Source organism: Capronia coronata, assembly GCF_000585585.1.
Source record: "Capronia coronata CBS 617.96 chromosome Unknown acBCG-supercont1.1, whole genome shotgun sequence".
Classification (NCBI taxonomy): domain Eukaryota; kingdom Fungi; phylum Ascomycota; class Eurotiomycetes; order Chaetothyriales; family Herpotrichiellaceae; genus Capronia; species Capronia coronata.
The window spans coordinates 710025-728905 of NW_006912893.1; the positions used below are offsets into that span (position 1 = coordinate 710025).

An 18881-nucleotide genomic window follows, 5' to 3' on the forward strand; every position below is an offset into this window, starting at 1 on the left:
TCATGTCCTCAACCGCCCAGCCTCGTCCGAAGGTTCTAATGTTCGACATTGGCGGCGTCTGTGTAAGTGCATTCACCCACTTTCCTTGCAAGTCGTGTCTTGGAGAAAGTCGAATCAACAAAGGAGCCTCTGGCTTGGCTTTTACAGCAATCGTTCTCAACTCCTCAATGACAATGGCAATGTCAATGACAGAACTAACACTCCTCCCTTCTTTTCCAGGTCGTCTCACCCTTCCAAGCAATTCTCGACTATGAAACCAAGAACGGCATTCCAAAAGGCTACATCAACTACGCGATCCGCGCCCTAACGCCCCACGGCGTTTGGCACCGCCTCGAGCGCGGCGAGATCCCCAACGACGCCGCCTTCATGCGCGCCTTCAAAGCCGACCTCGAGCGACCCGACATCTGGGCCAAATTCCACCGTGAGCGATTGCAGATCAAGGACGCCTCAAAGATCCCCCCCATGCCCAGCATCGACGCCGAGACGCTGTACTGGACCATGATGAGCACCGCCCGTCAGCCAGATCCGTACATGTATCCGGCGCTCAAGCGCCTCAAGGCTTCAGGTAGGTACAAGCTGGCCGCGCTGTCCAATACGACTATCTTCCCGGAGGGCCATGAGTATAATGTGATCGGACCTGACGATGTGCGGCATCTGTTCGAGGTGTTTGTGAGCAGTGCGCATGTCGGGATGCGGAAACCGAACCGCGATATCTACGAGTATGCGCTGAAGTTAATCCGTGAGAGGTGGGGTCGGGATATCGCGCCTCAGGAGATTGTGTTTCTGGACGATATTGGCGAGAATCTCAAGACCGCAAGGAGTTTGGGCATGAGGACGATCAGGGTCGTGCTGGGGAGGACGGATGAGGCTGTTAGGGAGTTGGAGAGGGTTACGGGGCTGGAGTTGTTGGACGGGTCGGGGCCTAAAGCGAGGTTGTAGTCTTAAGGTACTAGTAGTCTATAGATGGGCAAGGCATGTTCTGCAGTTGACATGTTGATTGATTGAGGACGAGCAGATGCTATGACATGTCTACTCAGATGTGTCTAAGTAAGCAGTATTCACAGGCTTCGGCACAGCAGGTCTTGTGCTCAACGCCGTAGATATATCAACGAGACTCCCTCCTCGTCAGTTGGTCGTGACCCAATCTCTCTCATCGTCGTTGTTGCTTCACCCTTGACTTTAGTCGATTACTCCAGAGTTGACAGCCCATGTAATCACATTCCCGCCTTGGACCTACTGTCGACCAAGTCTTCCGTCTTGCCACAGTTGTCTTTCTTCGCATCAATCCTCTGGAGCCACACTGTCCCCGTTCTCCGTGCACAGTCATCACTGTATTAGAGGGCTCATGCTGATCACAGGAAGCCCACCCATATCATGATTGGAGATCAGGCTCCAGCTGGTGATGTCTTTGGAGGACGTGGCCTGGGTAACAGCAATGAAGCCCTGTTGGGCTTTGTATTTTGGCTCGGGGAGATGTCTACATAGTGAATAAACTCGAAGGAGAATGAGAGAAAAATAGGAAAGTATGTGGTGAGAAATATGATATTCCAACCGTGGCAGACTTGATGGTCGGTACATTCGTTCTGACTTACTTGTCACCTGCCCTGCCATACTCCCTCCTTCGGTCTCGCTTATTCGCAAACACACCGATCGAAACCTCATGATAGTGCCTTGCATAGCCATTCATGCTAGCTTGCTGGTGCTTTCATAGCTCAGACTTCCACGATGCCTTTTCCTTTCCTGTGTCCGCATGGACATGTTCTGCCGGGTTACACTGCGATGAGAGCAGCAAAGTTCGAAGTCCAACAGAGTAGATCTTCACAGCCTGTCCCTTCTCGTTGATTGTAATGCGGAACTCGCCCAGTGATCTGCCGGCATACGAGAGGTCGTCGACATCGGTCGCATAGTAGTCATCCCATAATACAGGGGCCTGCTTTTGGTCATGTTCCGGCAACGGCGACGGCAACAGCACGGCCCGCCAGATCTCAGTTGTGGAAGTTGACATGACTGGATCACTCGGTAGCAATCTCACCTGCCAGCCGTCTGGACGCTTAGACGCAGGCGCCCCTTGTAGCCGAGCGTATGTGGTCAAGAAGTCTGTCCCTAGAGAAATCCAAGAAGTTATGCGTAGACCAGGTCCTTGGTTGTCGACTGCAAGTTCGATACTGCTGGCGCTGCTCTTAGAAGCGGTTGTGTCGTCCATGCTTGCCGGTAGCGTATAACATCCCGTATATCTTTTAGATGCTTCTTCACGGAGGAGCTCGTCAGCAACGGGAACAAGGGCAGCTATGATGCTCCGTCGAAGGAGGTCGAGCACTTCCGGAGCACCAGCGATAAGAATAACCAGTGCAAGTTGAAATTCTGGTATTAAGACGATGAGGGAAGGATAGCCGTTGAGCAACCCTCCTTTGGTAACAAGGTCGATCGGTCGCTGGTCAGGAGTAAGAGATGTGGTGCGATAAATTTCCCAAGAAAGTCCGTATGCTGTGGTAGAGCCAGAGCTGGTCCAAGTGGCAGGCTTCATCCACGCATTGAGACGTGCTTGCGGTAACAGAGTCGCTGGGTACAGCATTGACCGCAAGTAGATGGCTAGGTCATTGGGAGTGCTGTATAGACCGGCCGTCCTGTGTACAACCGATGAGCGACTCCCAAAGCTAATTTGGATCATGGAGAAATAGTAGCTTACGCTGTATCAGCATCGAAAGGCTTGTACCAGTCATTGTGATATGCTGGAATGACGCCTTCGCTATCATCTGGCTTCCGTGCCGTCGTCTTTTGCATTTGGAGCGGCTGGAGGATCGACGAATTGATGATCGCATTATAGGGCTTGCCGCCAGCTGACTCTAACACAGCACCCAGTAGAGAGAAACCGGCATTCGAATAGGTGGCTTGAGTATTTGGGAGGAAGACTCGTGCAGCATGTCGCGCAGTCCGCAGTAGATCTAGCCGTATGGTTACCAGCGACTCGGCAGTATCAGAGCTAGAACAAAGTGGCTAGGACAAATACCTTCACGAGTACACTGCCCTCCAGCAGCATCATCTGCTGTTGGCACAACCCGCGGAAACCCGTGCTGCTCGAGCTCGTCACGCCAGTTGGGTTGTAGTCCAAGAACTTCTCGCCATAGAAAGCAAGGTCCACTAGCTATGACATGAGCAGCGATCAGTATTTCAATATAATCGGTTCCAGGCCATGGTGCAGCTTCTTACAGTCTCGATAGATTCCAGCCTGGTGGCTTGCTAATGCCCTGAGTGATATTGAATTCCAATCTATTGCGACATCATCTTCTGTCTGTGGGACTTTCAGCTCTGGAAGCCATTTTGTGACGGGCTCATCGAGATTCAGCTGTTCCAGCAAAAGGGCGTAGACGGTGAATGTCTTCGAGATGCTGGCGATCCGAAAGAATGAGTCGCCTGTAACGACATGAGGCGTATCAGAGCCCTGCTTGCTGGCAGAGTGATACGAAGACCAAATAGTCTCTGTAGCAGAAGTCACCTGCAGTGCGAACGAAGTTGTGCTGGAATCCCAGGAGCCACCAGGGACCTTCCCATGACTCAAGACATCGCCGACGGCCTGGTCAAGTCTGGTTTGGAGCTTTTCGATGCCGGGCGATCCTCTTCCCAGGTTGAGAGCTGGGAATGCAGGACCAGGAGCACCAACGACAGCCTCCACCGTCGACAGGACGCACCAAATAGAGAGAACAAATGACCGCATCTTGTTTCAAGGGTAACTCCCTTGAAGTCGGGACCCAATGCGTCTCGTCCGAACATATCTTCCCGCCGAGCAAGGCTGTACGAGCGCCATTCCTGCTCTATAGGAGATGAGCGATATCCACACTGCCCCAGCGGCTGCATGGCTAAAAGGCTTATCTTTGTGCAATCAATCTGACAGCTATGGTGCCGTCGGAAGTCGTTTCAACCCGGCGGATGTCTTCCTCCACGGATCGTCGTGTGGAAGACAGAATTATACCCGTCGTGCTCACGATAAGGCAGGTTGGAAGAAACCTGGCGAGGCAGCCTGTCGACAGGTACCATGCTTGGTATGTACTCGCTCGTCCTTTTGCTCTCGATATGATCTTATCATGGTGCCCAATAGACTGCGTTGTTTCCATACCACACAGTCCCTCACGTGGTACGGGTGGATACTCACGTAATACGGATTTTAGGCCCATATAATGATGTATAATGATGTACAAATCCGGTTGCTATACGTCCAGGACCTGATATGCAATCATATCAGCTTATCGTGCCACACTGGCGCGTATCATGCGGACTCTCGATAGTATATGGATCTTGATTGATAGTTCCTGGATCGAAATGCCAGCCCCCCACTGATTAACTCCAGATAGCTCCAGATAGTACTTGGTAGATTGATAAGTCGGCGACCAGCTGGGTCCATATTTACATATAAAGATGCCTTTGACTTCAAGTTGGCCATCCCCTATAGCTGAGTCCTTGTCGTGGCAGCAAGCACTGTATTCAAAGTTATTCACCCAGCAAAGGCACAATGGCGGCAACCACTTTACGCCGGCGACTTACTTCTGCCAAAGAGGGCATCAAAGAAAAGATCCAAAGCCACAGAAAGCTGTCGGGTTGGGTTCTTGAGCGTCAAGAATCCAGCTTCGCAGACGACGGTGCATATTCCAACATCGACTCCGATGTCACACCGCCTGAGAGACGAACCTGGACCTCTTTCACCATTCTGGGTTTCTGGTGCAGTGACGCTCTGAATGCCCAAGGCTGGGAAGGCGCCAGCTCTATCATGCAGGCTGGCTTAACCTGGAGAGAGACGATCTATCTCAGTTAGTGCCAAGGCTATCAAGCCCTCAGGAAGGACAGTGACTGACGTGCTCACCAGATCTCACGGGGGCGATGGTCGACACCATACCATTGGTACTCAATGGTCACATTGGTGCAAAGTTCCATATTCCCTTCCCAGTCGCCATCCGGTCCTCTTTCGGGTTCTATTTCTCCCGCTTTGCGGTTGTCGTGCGAATGATCACCGCGCTGTTTTGGCATGGTTAGTCACCAACAAGAACATTGCTTGCATCCAGGGCAAGAAACTGACATCTCTTTCCAAATCTAGGAATCCAAACCTGGACAGGGAGCACGGCCATGTTCCAGATCATCCGCTCAATTTGGCCGTCATTTCTGGACATGCCAAACCATCTGCCGGAGAGTGCTGGTCTCGCCTCCAACATGATGGTTGCTCACTTCGTGTTTTGGTCTGTGCAGCTCCCAATATTGCTCATTCCGCCACACAAGCTCAAATGGTTCTTTGTGTTCAAAATCTTCATCGTTCTCACGGTGAGCGTGGCCACGGTCATTGCCATGACGAAACAAGCTGGAGGAGTAGGCGATATTTGGGATCAAAAGTATGCGATGAGTGGATCGGCGAGATCCTGGGCTATCATGGGCAGCTTCTCAAGCATGTGCGGCGGATGGTACGTTTTGTTCCACACCGGAATTTTTGGCGTGACTGACACCCTCTCCCTTGGTTCAATAGGGCAACAATGGCGACCAACATCCCTGACTTCACGCGATACATGAAGCAGCCTCGCGGGATATACTGGCAGGCACTGTGGCTCCCGGTTATCAACGTCTTGATGGCATCTTTCGGCATGATCGCCACCAGCTGTGCCAAAGTGTTGTATGGAGAATACCTCTGGAGCCCTCTGGATCTGGCCGCGCAGTGGCATGGCCCATGGGGACGCTGTGGCGCTTTCTGGGTCGGCTTTGCCTGGTGTGTGGCTCAAATCGGAACGAATCTTTCGGCCAACGTGATTTCCTGCTCCAACGACATGACCAATCTGTGTCCAAAATACATCAACATCCGCCGCGGTGTCATCATCACTACCGTCATTGCGGGATGGGCCATGGTTCCCTGGAAGATTGTGTACTCGGCCGGCTCATTCTTGACCTTCATGTCCGGTCTGTCAACCTTCCTCGCCCCAATTGCCGCCATCCTTGCTGCAGACTATTGGGTGGTTAAGAGAAAACGCTTCGATGTACCGGCATTGTACCGCCGCTTCGGCCGATACCGCTACATAAGGGGCTTCAACTGGCGAGCCGCGGTGGCATTTGTGGTTTCGGTCGTTCCAAACATGCCAGGGTTGGCCAAGGCCGTGCAGCCCTCGATCAAGCTCAACGCCGGGATCATGCACATCTGGGATATGAATTACCTGTGGGGATTCACCAGCGCTTTCGTCCTGTACTGCGCCTTCAGCCATTTCTTCCCAGCCACGGAAACACTGGTCGAGGAGTCAGTATACGGCGATGTGGTATTTTATGATGGTACACCGACACCGGATGAGACCAAAGAAGCAGAAGAAATAGCCACATCTGTCGATCACAAAGGTGTATATACTTCCTAGATTCGCCTTGAAGGGAAGCTCGTCAAACTGTTGTGGCAATGGCGGAGACGGAATGAAAGCTGAGCCCGTTATCGCTTGGACTCTTGTACCTGGTTTTGACCTGGAGGACCTGAACAGATGCTGGTGTTGGTCGATATGTGCAGAGGGAGGCTTCCTTTCAGTTGCGTGAATTCCAAGGCAAATATACGATTATGTACCTTCAGAATGAGAATACTCGGGCAGTGCGCTAGTCGTGGTGATAGGACGTTCCATCCGGTGAAATGTCCAAGAAGTCGTGAGAAGTATCCCCAAAGAACTGAAGAGGCGAATATGAAATGGAGGGCCCGCTATCACCATTTTCGTCCTTGGAGTCAAGCAAATATTTGAAGTAGATATCGAGCTGACTTAAAGCCTGCTTGAAGTAGGAGTTCGGTCCGTTGTCGCTACACATGGTGAGCAGCCATCGGTATTCTCGTAAACGGGCCTTGCACAACAAGCGGCGTTCGGGATCAGTCTCGGTCATGTACAGATAACAGCCGAAAGTACCTGTGAGGGCAAGGTTCTGGGGAGCTGTCGAGTACCAGAAGCTTGAAAGGTGATTGGGTTTCAGTGACTTCAGAAGGTCAATGGCAAAGATAAATCGCTCGTCAGCCACCGACCGACAGAGCTTGATTAAGGCGGTATCAGTGCTTCCCGGCAAAGCCAGAAGGATCTGGCGATGGAGGGCGATCTCTGCAGTGATGTACGCCAGGCGTAGATAACCGACCGAGGATAGTTTCATGACGTTCGTCACCTCCATAGAGAGCGCGGGTGGCAAATTTGTGAACCATTCCTTCAACCTGATTTGCAATGGTTTTGCTTTCCGGAGTAGAAGTTCCAAGCCGCGTTCGCCCGCGTGTTCAATCTCCTTGATGGCGCGAATTGAAAGAATGTCGTCGAGGATGTCACTCACAATCTCGGAAAGAGCGACAAACTGACAAAAAAGAGCTCGGCCTTTCTCGACCTCTGAGCTACCTTCCTGTTCGTATTCGTGCTGCTCTGGAAAGTCTTCCTCGGTGATGGTTGGGACACCCCAGTGAGAACTGTTGATCAGAGGAGGTTGGTTGTTTGCGAGACTGTTCCACTTATCCTGGCTGTACAGAGCCCAGCTCAGCCTTTTGCGAAGACTTTTCTCCCATGGGGGAATATCCCAGTCAGAAGCGTCAAGATGAAGGCCGACCCCATAAGCCACATTGATAAGCTGGGCTGTCAATTCTTTGGCGTTGGTGGTAGAATATTGCAACAACTGAAGCCCTGCCTGGATGGTGGAAAGTTTCGGCCGGTAATTTATGGCATCGTGCAAGCACTTCCGGCCCAGCGCTTCTAACTTTTCCACGCATGGCTTTTCTTTGTCTTGAAGTGTGACCTCGTGTGACCAGAATCGAATGGCCAGCAAGTAGACGGCTGCTAAGCTTGACGGTGAAAACTCCAGCGGTGATCGGATGTATTTCTCCATGTACACATCTCGGTAGAGAACTGGGAAGCTGGGATAGACAACACGAAAATATATATCGAGCAAGGTCCGACCGTGTGGCGATACAAGCGACTCGACTGTCTCTACCTCCTGGCGTTCTTCGAGATAGCCAGGGGTCCCGAGATCTGGAATGAGCAGGAAGGCGTCCGTCGGGCCAACCCAGCGTAGAGTGCCGCCGGTCGCGACTTCAATCTCCCGGTACATGCTTGTAGACCTAGCCGCCATCATGGCAGGTTCAAAAGAACCAGAGACGCTGAAGTAGCGGCAATGGTACTTGTTAAGCAGTCCCAGAGTTCTCTTCAGAAGGCTGGGATCTTCCATTTGATCATATTCCTCCACGCTGACTCCCTGTCGGGTCCTAATCAGACGCCATTGCTTGTTGGACTCCAGGTCAGATTCGACAGGCCTTTTGCGTCTCTTGGATGGAGGACTTTTTGTTTGTTAGAGACGAAGCAGAATGACTCGATGGTAGCAACCTACCGTGTCTGACCATGTTCCGACGATATTGAAGCCGACTTTCGCTTTCTAGGCGAACTATTGTCCAAGAACTTACATTCTTGCTGATGGAATCTGCAGAGAACGCAGACACCCGCGGCGTCGCCGTCTATCACACATCGAGTCTTCCTTTTGCGACATGTCTCGCATGATCTCTCGGCCCGCTTCCGTGGGATTGGTGTGGCCATGGTCACATTGGGTAACGGGGTTGAGGGCCGTATTCGTGGACACGTAGTCCTTTCGCACGGCAAGATCTCGTAGCTTGAATAATGGCCCACAGCAAGGGATAGCTGACCAGAAGGGATCTTGTTCTCGATCACTGAAGCAACGCCGAACTGCGTAGTTGAAACGGGACCTGAGGTGCGACTCGAAGATACGGGGAAGACCGCACGTCAGGGCCGGTGTGATATTAGAACAAGCATCGGCTTATCGCCGCGGTTCGCTTCCGTCCGATTCGGCTGTCACCACTTGACAGTAGATAACAAGAACAGCCTCCTGGACCTTTGTGGCGAACTCTCTTGGTATTCGATATCCTCCTCCTCGTCGTATTGTTGTCTACACAGTAGATGCTTTCATAACCAATAATGTCAAACGTGCCCCTGATCCTTACAGCCTCGGCACGAATCTTTTGTAGCATATCCTGACATATCGCAGCTTGTACTTGTGGGGCAAAGGTTGGAACGCCACTGACGTTAGTGAGGTACCTAGGTAGGTAATCCTTGAGCTCTTTTTGTCAGTAACACACTGTATAAAAATGGTAACGCTTCCGGACGTGTTCCTTCGCTACTCACAGCGATCAACGATCAATGCTGATGAAGGATTCCCTGGTCATCTGAGCCAGAAAACAAATGGCCTAATTTCGGACTTCCGTCGAGATCAAGATGTGAGGATCCTGGTAGCGGTATGTTTTGAAAGGGGTCCGGCTTTACGAATATGCCCTTCTGAGCTTGTCAGAGAGTTCATTGATCACCTTCCCGGGCTCTTTCTCTCGTCAGGACCGTTGACTATCTCTCGGTACCATCCACATGACGGTATCTCACCCCACAGAAATCATCTTCGCCGATCTGGACCTATCGCGTCGGAGGGGTATGCGGGTGCAGCCCAGCACGCCGCCTCATGGCCATGGGCCGGAACAGGTGAAGGCAAGCTGGACTGAAGGAACGGAGCCATAAAACCTGGTTGAATCTGTCAACATCTGAGTCATGGGCATCTGATAGAGCGCTGTACAATCTCGGGAATGTATGAAGCAAGCTTAAATCAGATCAGGATCTCAGCCTTGCACGACCGAGGCTTAACGAGAGCATACTGCAAGCAACGTGCAGGTTGGAAGGCACTTGGGTAGATCGTCAAAGATGTGAGTCTGATATTGCAGAATGAAGTAGATCGATCTACAGACCAAGTTGCACCTGATTTTGTGCTCACTGTTGTTTCTCGCGAAAAGTCGCCAAGCCAACGTCGCCTGCGCCTGCGCCCGGTGCTGGTGAAGTACAAGTATTCCCAGGCTCAACTTGTGCACTTTCTTCCCTCTCTTCCTCATACACAAAACAACCCATCATTGACAAGCAAGATGGCGTCCTTTTGTGCCGACTGTGGCGATATGTTCTTTGCAAGACAGCGATTTTGTATGGGCTGCGGTGTCGATCTACATGCCCAAGTAGCAACAATGGCTGCTAGACGAGCGCTCCATGCCAGATCCCAAGCCGATCCATATTCCGTTCAGGGACAAGTCAATCAACAAGCCTATTTAGGCCAAGCTCATGCTCATGTACAGCAACTCTCCTCCAATAATGGGATGGGGAGTTATCCTGCTCAGCAGCAGCCTGTCCAAACGCAGACCGTTGAATGGGTGCGTGCACAAGCGCGGACTGCGTATGAGCAAGGGCTTGCACCTGCTTATCAAAATGAACTCGAAGACTACAGATATGAAGAATCTTTACCTTACGAAGAGTCATTCCCTGGTCCACCTTATCGTGGTCACTTCGAGGAACATCAGCAGTCCATTTATGTCGGACGTCCTACTACGAGGAAAGCTCGTCGTAGGCGCCGCGGCACACATAGACAAGCACCTGATGACTTCAATGGCTATGGCCACGGGTCGATGAGTCAAGTTGAGTCAATCGATCCCGATCTGCGATCCGTGGTTGCAATGGAAGGTGAGGCTGCCCACGGCAAAGCAGCAGACACTTCCGTGCAGGTCTACCACGGGTCACCGTCAATCCGCGAGAAACCACTCGCCGACCTAGAAGAGTCATTCCCTTGGGCGTTCTCCGATTTCAAATCTTCGACATTACCAAAAAGCTTAATGCCAGCCAAAGCGGTTCCAGCAAGCAACGCGGTTCCAGCAAGCAAACCGGAATCAGCAAGCAACGCGGAACCAGCAAGTAAAGCTGCGGCTCCAACAGGGCCAAGCCATACCTAGGCAGCCAATCCCGGGCTGTCTGTGGATCATTTTCCTGTTCTGCCAAAGGGTGAAGCTCCTCAGATGTCAAAGCCTACCTCCTTTGCAGCTGCCGTAAACATGGCACCCTTGAAAGCCACCACCCCTGCACCTGTTGCAGAGACCTCGGACTTGCCCACTATGCCAGTGGTCAAATGCTCGCGGCAGAACCAGAATGTGTGGCCTCAAGACTTCTACGATGGCAATAGGTACTACCAGGGGTTCACGCGCAAGAAGCAGTTTCCGAATTGCAAATGCACACGATGTCGAGGTGCACACCCAACCAAGTATCATGATATTTGCTCGAGACTTTATGAGACCTGGAAACTCAAAGGCAGCGGTGGCCATTGCAACGCTCCCACAAGATGTTCCAATCGTGAAAGCCATAACACAGAAGACTGTGGTCTGGGCGAATTTACGGACCACCCTGACAATCCCGAGCTTCCCCAAGAGCTGCAGCCTTTCTTGCGGCCGTGGCCAAAAAATACCAGTCGAGTTCCATTCCCTTTGTACTACTACGTCGGGGATGCCTACCCAATACCGAATGCAGATTGTCCAAAGCTACCATCTCCCTGGGAGCGCGGCTTCAAGGCGGGCCTTTGGGACAAGAGACTAGGTCTTGCCTACTCATTTGAGGTCGCCAAGTCGATAGCTTTGGGCTATGAGAAACCGGACTACGTCGCCGGCAAATATCCATCTGACCAGACACTGATGCAGACGGCTTCCGCAAAGAATGGTCGTGCTGACAACTTCCTGGGTGATGTCAAGATGGCTCTGGACCTTCCACCCAGTGCGAACTCTACTACTGGATCTGAGTGATGAATGCCCGACTTCCTGTATGCAATGGGAAAACGTCTGTTGCCGGAGGAAAAAGGTCGTATTCGAGCTCTTGAAGAACAACAGAGCCGCGACAGCCAAGCATACTTGAAGAGTCATACAAAATCCGCTCTTCACAAGCCCCAAGGACCCATCTCAAAGCTCTGGATATCTTCAGAGCCCCCTGAGACGAGTCAACTGAGTCAGAGATGACAATCTTTCAAGAATTAAACGGAGACAGGACCAACCTGTTCTCGAATCCTACTTGACTGTAGGTCAGTCAGGAAATGGATGAAGTGCGGTGGGGGTCGCCGCCCCACATCCCATTCGTTTCCTGCTGAGGCTTGCGACGAGATCACACCTTCACGTGGTGCATGCTGTCAGTAACTCCATTTGCATGGGGTGAAGCTAAGATGGTCTCCTTTTTAGACGCTGGAAGGGAACACAATCCAATGAACAACACCGCAACAGAAACGAATGACTCGATCATCTCCCCAAATGTCCTGCAGGGCTAGAAACCTTGCAAACACAGACAGCAGCAAGATATACTTTGACACAGAGGAGGCCACGCAGGAAGCCTGAATGGCTCCAGTCAATTTTGTGCATGAAGCAAAGGTGACAGTGATGAAAGCATACAAGATGAAAGCACAGTCCGAAGCAGAAACATCATGGTTCGAACGAGACAATATCGAGGAACCTTCATGGTTCAGATCAATCAAGGCAGTCTCATTCATGCACTCTTCACCGTCATGTATGGCCGCCGTTGGATCGGATTGAAAAGGAAACCGACAGGCAACAGTTGTTTCTCGAGAAGCTCGCTAGCCAAGACCAAGAGATGGAGGAGGTTCGACTGGATTCTGCTGAAAAGAAAGATAGGAGACACTTCCTAAACTTGAGCTTTTCACAATCTTCAGAGACGTCAAGATGCAATCATAGCGGTCGTATCTCAATTCCTTTTCTGAAGAAAGGGGCTCATGGATATCCTCCGGCGATTGGCATTCAAGTACATACTCAATTGTACCCACCGAAAGGGCATCCAATGATCTCTGTTATCAAGATCAACGAAGTCGTCAATATCGGACCTTGATCTCCACATTTATGGGGGCTCTTCGCTCCCGGACCTCCGCAAGCCACTGCCAGCTGACAAATCTGGGCCCTGCCAACTTGGCAAGCCACAATGCATTGACTGGCACTGGCATCCCACCACTCTCCAGCGTTCAAGGTCAAGTAAAGAGCCCCCAGAATCCGAGTTGCTCCTGACACCATAATTCGTATTGAAGCCCATCATGTCGCACAGGATCCTGGTCACCGGCGCGTCGGGCTACCTCGGTGGAAGTCTGCTGGCTCGCTGGACGAGTGCTAACCTTCCGGCATACGACCGACTATACGCGCTCGTTCGAACAGACGAACAGGCGGATGCTGTGAAGAAATACTCCGCCGAGCCGATTCGGTTTGACGTCAAGGACGAGGCTGCAGTCCGCGCTGCCATCGTCGACAACAAGATCACGATCGTTTACTTCCTGATCGACGCTCTTTGGGGGAAGCATCAGAGTTATTTCATCAAGGCGCTTGCCGAGGTCAAGAAAAGTACTGGATCGGACGTCCATTTTCTGCATGTAGGTGTCCACGAACTGATGTGCCGCGTTCTGACAAGTTGACGGTCAAAGACCAGCGGAGCCAAGATCTTTTCCAGCCATGCGGGTGCGCCGACGGATCGGCCTCTTTACGATACAGAGGAGGATCTGTATGACATCCAGAAGGCGCAGAAGCCGGTAATACCCCTGTTGCAATCGGTAAGTACGGTAACGCGGCGGGTCCGGGTGAACGAGAGACTGGAGTCTGACTGGAACAGGCGATTGATGCGAACAATTCGGTCATCGAGCAAGGCGAGGCCTATGGTGCGCGGACATACATCTTTGTGCCTTGTATTGTTTGTAAGTTATGCCCGTTTCTTTTAGATGGAACGTGTTGGCTGATGGAACCGCCTGCGCAGACGGTAAAGGTGAGGGTTTCGGGAACCCGATCTCCATTCAGACGGCCGCCACTATCAAAGCGGCGATCAATGCGAGACGCGTATATAGCGTGGACGATGGACGACCGGTGCGTGGATTCTATCCTGAGAGCAGTCCATCTTTTCGGGACTAACAGTGGCCCAGGAATGGCCTGTGTGCCACGTGATAGACAATTCGACCCTCTACCTTGAAATGCTACGGGCCATATTGGACGGCAAGAACCCAGGCAGTGGGAAGCAAGGCTATTATCTCGCCTCGTCCGGCAGCGTGGCATGGCTCGACTTCTATGAAGCGATTGCCGCGGGTTTGGCTAAACGAGGGCTCGTCGATGAACCCACGGTGGAACAGGCCTCAGAAGCAGCGCTGGAAAAGATGGGCGCTGCTTTGGGATGTCCCAAGGAGCTTGTCGCTTTGAATCTGGGAGGGAAGTAAGTTCTCTGTGCCCTGTCTCTCAAGACGTTCCAATACTAAAATTTGTCTCTAGTTGCACTTTCACAGCAAAACACGGTGAACAGATCGGATGGAAGCCGCAATACCCACCTAAGCATATCCTCGAGTCGGCTGACGAAGAGGTGGAATTGGTTCTTGCGAACATTAAGAAATAATGTCTGCTTCGAGAACCACTAAAGTGCTCGCAGCGTCCATGTTGCAATCCCTCTGAGCCGCGACTGACGTGGGATGAGATGGTTGAGAGGGATCTTGGTGCGAAACCTCGATGTAAGATGAGTAGGAATTGCCAGCGAACTCACAGGCTGGAATTATCTTCAAGAAAGTCAGCAGTGTCCCATCATTCATCGCGATGCGTCCGTTGACTCCGACGGTCCGTTTGTCCACAATTCCCACACCTCGACGAAGAATGATCCAGAGAGGATGTAGTGAGAGATATTGGAGTCGGACCAATGAGCGAAATTCCGGCTGGTAGCCGGCGCCCTCCTTTTCGAGGAACAAGCATCTGCTCCCAGAACCCTTATCGAAAGCACCGCGGCATGACTGAGCAAATCTTTATTGACGACCGTGACTGGAGGACTCTGTGGGGTAACAAGCTTTTCTCGTTGCTCCACATCGCTTCGCCCTTGACAAAGCTCTGACAATGGGGGAAGGTGGATGAGCCGAGCAGCCGAAGGGTACACCGCCTGCTGCTGCATTGAGGACTTGCCTCCACATTCCGAGCCCTCTTGTCGCTTGATAAAGAGTAGGTATACCATGTATGGCGTGGATGCGTGTTGTGTGGTGTCGACGGCGGGTGGTACAGATGCACCAGGTCGTGACAAGGGGGTTAAGGTCAGGGCTGGAGGCACACAAACACAGACACGGCTGTTGTTGAAATAGGCGTCCGCTAGCAGCGCTAAACTTAATGCCCGAGACTCCGCCGCCGAGATCCGAGCCTTATCGATCGTGATCAGGAACATCAATCACATCAGTCATATCGAGTCATCGACTGCAGTTCATCATCCATCAAATGTCTGCTCCACGTATCCTAACCGTGGTAACTCGAATGACCACGGTAATGAGCCTAGCCAAGCTCTTCTTCTCTCCTCCGCAATGCGAATTCAACTCCTGACCTGTTTCCTACGCCGCATCTCCAGTATCGAAATTATCACATTTCTCAGGATGGCCAGTCAGTGCTCCAGCAGCACTGGACGTGACGTTGCTATGCGGGATCGTGCCCGTGACAAGGTGACCGGAGTAAGAGCGAAGAGAAATCCAGGAAGTGACAAAGAAACATGCCCGCCTGACCTCGACGTCCTCCTTGTTGCATTGAAGTTCGTCTGTCCACGTGAACCGCCTGCGCCTTCTCCGTGCAACTTTGTTTACTCCTCGATCGCACCTTCGATGCTATTTATCTCTGACTTCCCATAAGTCCACGACCACCCTGTGATCTTTCTCTGTTCGCTCTCTTCGTCCAATCCCCATACAGACTGCAGTTGATCAAGCAACATCTACATCCACAACATTGAGCAGCGAGCATAATAGCCCGGTTGATTCAGAATGCCTGCCGGCGGGATCTCTCTCGCAGCCACTGGCGATGTCACTCGCGTCGAGGCTCCAGTGTCTTTCCGAGCCTACCTCATGTGTGCTTTTGCGGCATTTGGAGGCATCTTCTTCGGCTATGATTCAGGATACATCAACGGGGTGATGGCAATGCGGTATTTCGTCCGTGAATTCGCTGGCAAGCCATACCCTGGCCCAAATGCGACTCAGGCCGAGAGGAACGCGTTTCTCGTTCCCTCTGCGCGTCAATCGCTCATCGTCTCGATTCTCTCGTGTGGTACATTCTTTGGCGCAAGTAGGTGAAGCTCGATTCCGCAGGAGACTGTTGCTGACCGTGTTCTAGTCATTGCGGGTGACCTTGCCGACTTCATCGGCCGGCGAACCACAATCATCGCAGGCTGCGCCGTCTTCTGCTTCGGGGCGGCTCTCCAGACTGCGTCCTCCTCCTACGGTCTCCTCGTGGCTGGACGTCTGATTGCGGGCTTTGGTGTTGGTTTTGTGTCAGCTATCATCATCCTGTACATGTCGGAAATATCTCCTCGGAAGGTCCGTGGTGCTTTGGTCTCTGGTTATCAGTTCTGCATCACCATTGGGCTGCTACTGGCGTCCTGTGTCGTGTACGGCACCCAGAACTACCCGGACTCACGTTCATACCGCATACCCATCGCTCTTCAAATGTTATGGGCACTCATCCTGGCAGGCGGGCTCTTCTTGTTGCCAGAATCGCCACGGTACTTCGTGCGCCGCGGAGACCTCGACAAGGCCACGACCGTTCTGGCACGTCTTCGAGGACAGCCTCGTGATTCGGAATACATCCAGCAAGAGCTTGCCGAGATCGTAGCAAACCACGAGTATGAACTTCAGGCCACCCCGCAAGGCGGCTATGTCGACAGCTGGCTCAACTGTTTCCGAGGAAGTCTCTTCATGCCTAGCTCCAACTTGCGCCGAACTATTCTGGGAACATCCTTGCAAATGATGCAGCAATGGACCGGTGTCAATTTCATCTTTTACTTCGGCACGAGCTTTTTCGCCCAGCTCGGAACGATCAGCAATCCCTTTTTGATCTCGTTGATCACAACTCTGGTCAATGTTTGCTCGACTCCGCTTTCCTTCTGGATTATTGAGCGCTTTGGTCGACGCACGATCATGATCTGGGGTGCTGCCGGAATGGTGGTATGCCAGTTTATCGTCGCCATCGCCGGAACTGTCGACGGCGGAAACCCCAGCACAGTCAAGGCTGAGATTGCTTTCATCTGCATCTACATCTTTTTCTTCGCCACCACCTGGGGCCCGGGAGCGTGGGTAGTGATTGGAGAGGTGTTTCCTCTTCCTATCCGCTCTCGTGGCGTGGGTCTTTCGACAGCTTCCAACTGGCTCTGGAATTGTGTAAGTTCTTCTGGTCTCCTTTCCTAGGTCTCAACTGCTAATAGTCGCACACAGATCATCGCAGTCATCACCCCATACATGGTCGGCGCCGACAAGGGTAACCTTGGTCCCAAAGTCTTCTTCATCTGGGGCTCGCTCTGTGCATGCGCGTTTGTCTATGCTTACTTCTTGATTCCTGAAACCAAGGGTCTCACGCTCGAGCAAGTGGACCGTATGCTGGAGGAAACCACGCCACGGACTTCATCGGGATGGGTGCCAAAGACCACGTATGCCGCCGAGATGGGTCTGGATGATGCGGGAAGACTTAAGTCGGAGATCACCGAGGATGTACAGCGAAGAGGCTCCGCTGTCTGATAGATGTACTGGCGAGGTTTCGAGTGTCTATCAGAATCCCTGGCCATCCCAGGCGCTTGTGCACTATTTAGTACTGGGTCTGGCAAATGTCCCGCTCATGCTGGCAACGGACGGGGACAATAGTCAATGGATTGCGAATTGAGCTCTTGTTCAGCTTGTAGAGCTGTATTCATGGACACCAAAAGGCGCGGGAGCCACGTTCCAGTCCTGAATAAGAATCACCCGCGTTTATGGACCATATCATACCTAATTGACCAGTCTTCCGCCTTGATCAAAAATATGAGACGAGCACCGACCTGACGTGTCTGATGGGAGGGTACGGTGTTGCTACCAGCCTGGCATTCACAAGGCAGGTTTCCCGAAGTCGGGCCGCGGATCCCATGACGCTCCTTGTTGATGAATCTCCAGGCATCCCTAGTCTTCTGCTATTGTTGTTTCGAGTGTGTGTCTCGCTATCCCAAGTCATTCGCTTTCAGCATGATGTGTTTACGGCCCGTTTTGTGTTATGCGTTTATCGACCTCTGACCTCAACACCTGGGCGTCTTGAGACACAAGAGTCTCTACACCGGCCAGCTCAGTTGAGACCCAGTAATCAGTAATCATGTCCGATTCCTCCACGCCCCCTTCTCCTGGGATCATTCACGAGTTCCCACGGAACCGAATTGAGCGACATCAGAATGGAGACCCCATGCACACTCCTCCACCTACTCTGTACATCCCACCGCAGTTTCTCCCTGGGGGAAGGAGATCGCTGGCAGGGGTGGCCAGCCGGGCCTTTGGGCTCGGGATCGCCCTGGGCTTCTCCGTGCTACTGACTCTGGAGCTTGCATACTGGGGCTACGGGTTATGGCGGGCACCATGTTTTGTCGCGACGCTGGCACTGTTTCATTATCTGGAATTCGACATGACGGCGCGCTACAATCCGCCGGACGCGTCCATTTCCTCGTTTCTGCTCTTGTCCAACGGTGTGGCCTACGCAGCCGCCCACACAGCGGCCATTCTTGAATTACTGATCCGACATTGGCTGCATTCCGACTACAAGCCACAATGGTTGATATTGCCTTTCCACATTCCAGCATTCCTGCCGGTGCCTGAATTGCCATCGCATGTGACCGTTGGAGCTGGGCTGTTCTTCATCGTCCTGGGCCAGCTGGTCAGAAGTGCTGCCATGAGGAAGGCGAGGACAAGTTTCAACCATGTCGTGCAGTGGACTAAGAGGGCAGACCATACCCTGGTGACGGACGGGGTCTACGCCTTCTCAAGGCATCCCTCGTATTTCGGCTTTTTCTGGTGGGGGATAGGGACGCAGATCTTGCTGGAGAATCGGATCTGCTTCGTGGCGTACACGGTGGTGTTGTGGAAGTTCTTCAATCACCGGATCATGCGTAAGCGTTGTCGTATGCGAGGGTGCTTTTTGCGGTGCTGACATTTGTGTAGACGAGGAAAAGCATCTGGTCTCTTTCTTTGGCCAGGATTACCTCGACTACCGCAAACGTACGCCGGTGCGAATACCTTTTATCCGTTGA

General features: G+C 52.3%; 8 protein-coding genes across 8 annotated transcripts; 6 read left to right on the forward strand and 2 right to left on the reverse strand.

Moving 5' to 3' along the window:
* Positions 1-2: 2 nt before the first annotated feature.
* A1O1_00266 (microsomal epoxide hydrolase) lies at positions 3-939 on the forward strand (the record flags this gene model as incomplete). The annotated part of the gene is made up of 2 exons (XM_007721186.1): positions 3-62; positions 220-939. The coding sequence occupies 2 exons, from the start codon at positions 3-5 to the stop codon at positions 937-939; spliced, it is 780 nt and encodes a 259-aa protein (XP_007719376.1).
* Positions 940-1705: 766 nt separating this feature from the next.
* On the reverse strand, positions 1706-3712 carry A1O1_00267 (uncharacterized protein; the record flags this gene model as incomplete). The annotated part of the gene is made up of 4 exons (XM_007721187.1): positions 1706-2624; positions 2687-2964; positions 3057-3142; positions 3208-3712. The coding sequence occupies 4 exons, from the start codon at positions 3710-3712 to the stop codon at positions 1706-1708; spliced, it is 1788 nt and encodes a 595-aa protein (XP_007719377.1).
* Positions 3713-4504: 792 nt separating this feature from the next.
* A1O1_00268 (uncharacterized protein) lies at positions 4505-6371 on the forward strand (the record flags this gene model as incomplete). The annotated part of the gene is made up of 4 exons (XM_007721188.1): positions 4505-4799; positions 4856-5017; positions 5084-5441; positions 5504-6371. 4 exons carry the CDS (start codon positions 4505-4507, stop codon positions 6369-6371), a joined length of 1683 nt encoding a protein of 560 aa, XP_007719378.1.
* A 226-nt stretch (positions 6372-6597) lies between these two features.
* Positions 6598-8546, reverse strand: A1O1_00269 (uncharacterized protein; the record flags this gene model as incomplete). Its single annotated transcript, XM_007721189.1, has 2 exons — positions 6598-8293; positions 8344-8546. 2 exons carry the CDS (start codon positions 8544-8546, stop codon positions 6598-6600), a joined length of 1899 nt encoding a protein of 632 aa, XP_007719379.1.
* Positions 8547-10876: 2330 nt separating this feature from the next.
* Positions 10877-11614, forward strand: A1O1_00270 (uncharacterized protein; the record flags this gene model as incomplete). Its single annotated transcript, XM_007721190.1, has 1 exon — positions 10877-11614. One exon carries the CDS (start codon positions 10877-10879, stop codon positions 11612-11614), a length of 738 nt encoding a protein of 245 aa, XP_007719380.1.
* Positions 11615-12897: 1283 nt separating this feature from the next.
* Positions 12898-14228, forward strand: A1O1_00271 (uncharacterized protein; the record flags this gene model as incomplete). The annotated part of the gene is made up of 6 exons (XM_007721191.1): positions 12898-13227; positions 13279-13404; positions 13464-13545; positions 13605-13711; positions 13768-14051; positions 14108-14228. The coding sequence occupies 6 exons, from the start codon at positions 12898-12900 to the stop codon at positions 14226-14228; spliced, it is 1050 nt and encodes a 349-aa protein (XP_007719381.1).
* Positions 14229-15612: 1384 nt separating this feature from the next.
* A1O1_00272 (uncharacterized protein) lies at positions 15613-17355 on the forward strand (the record flags this gene model as incomplete). Its single annotated transcript, XM_007721192.1, has 3 exons — positions 15613-15910; positions 15959-17001; positions 17056-17355. 3 exons carry the CDS (start codon positions 15613-15615, stop codon positions 17353-17355), a joined length of 1641 nt encoding a protein of 546 aa, XP_007719382.1.
* A 601-nt stretch (positions 17356-17956) lies between these two features.
* A1O1_00273 (uncharacterized protein) lies at positions 17957-18881 on the forward strand (the record flags this gene model as incomplete). The annotated part of the gene is made up of 2 exons (XM_007721193.1): positions 17957-18740; positions 18793-18881. 2 exons carry the CDS (start codon positions 17957-17959, stop codon positions 18879-18881), a joined length of 873 nt encoding a protein of 290 aa, XP_007719383.1.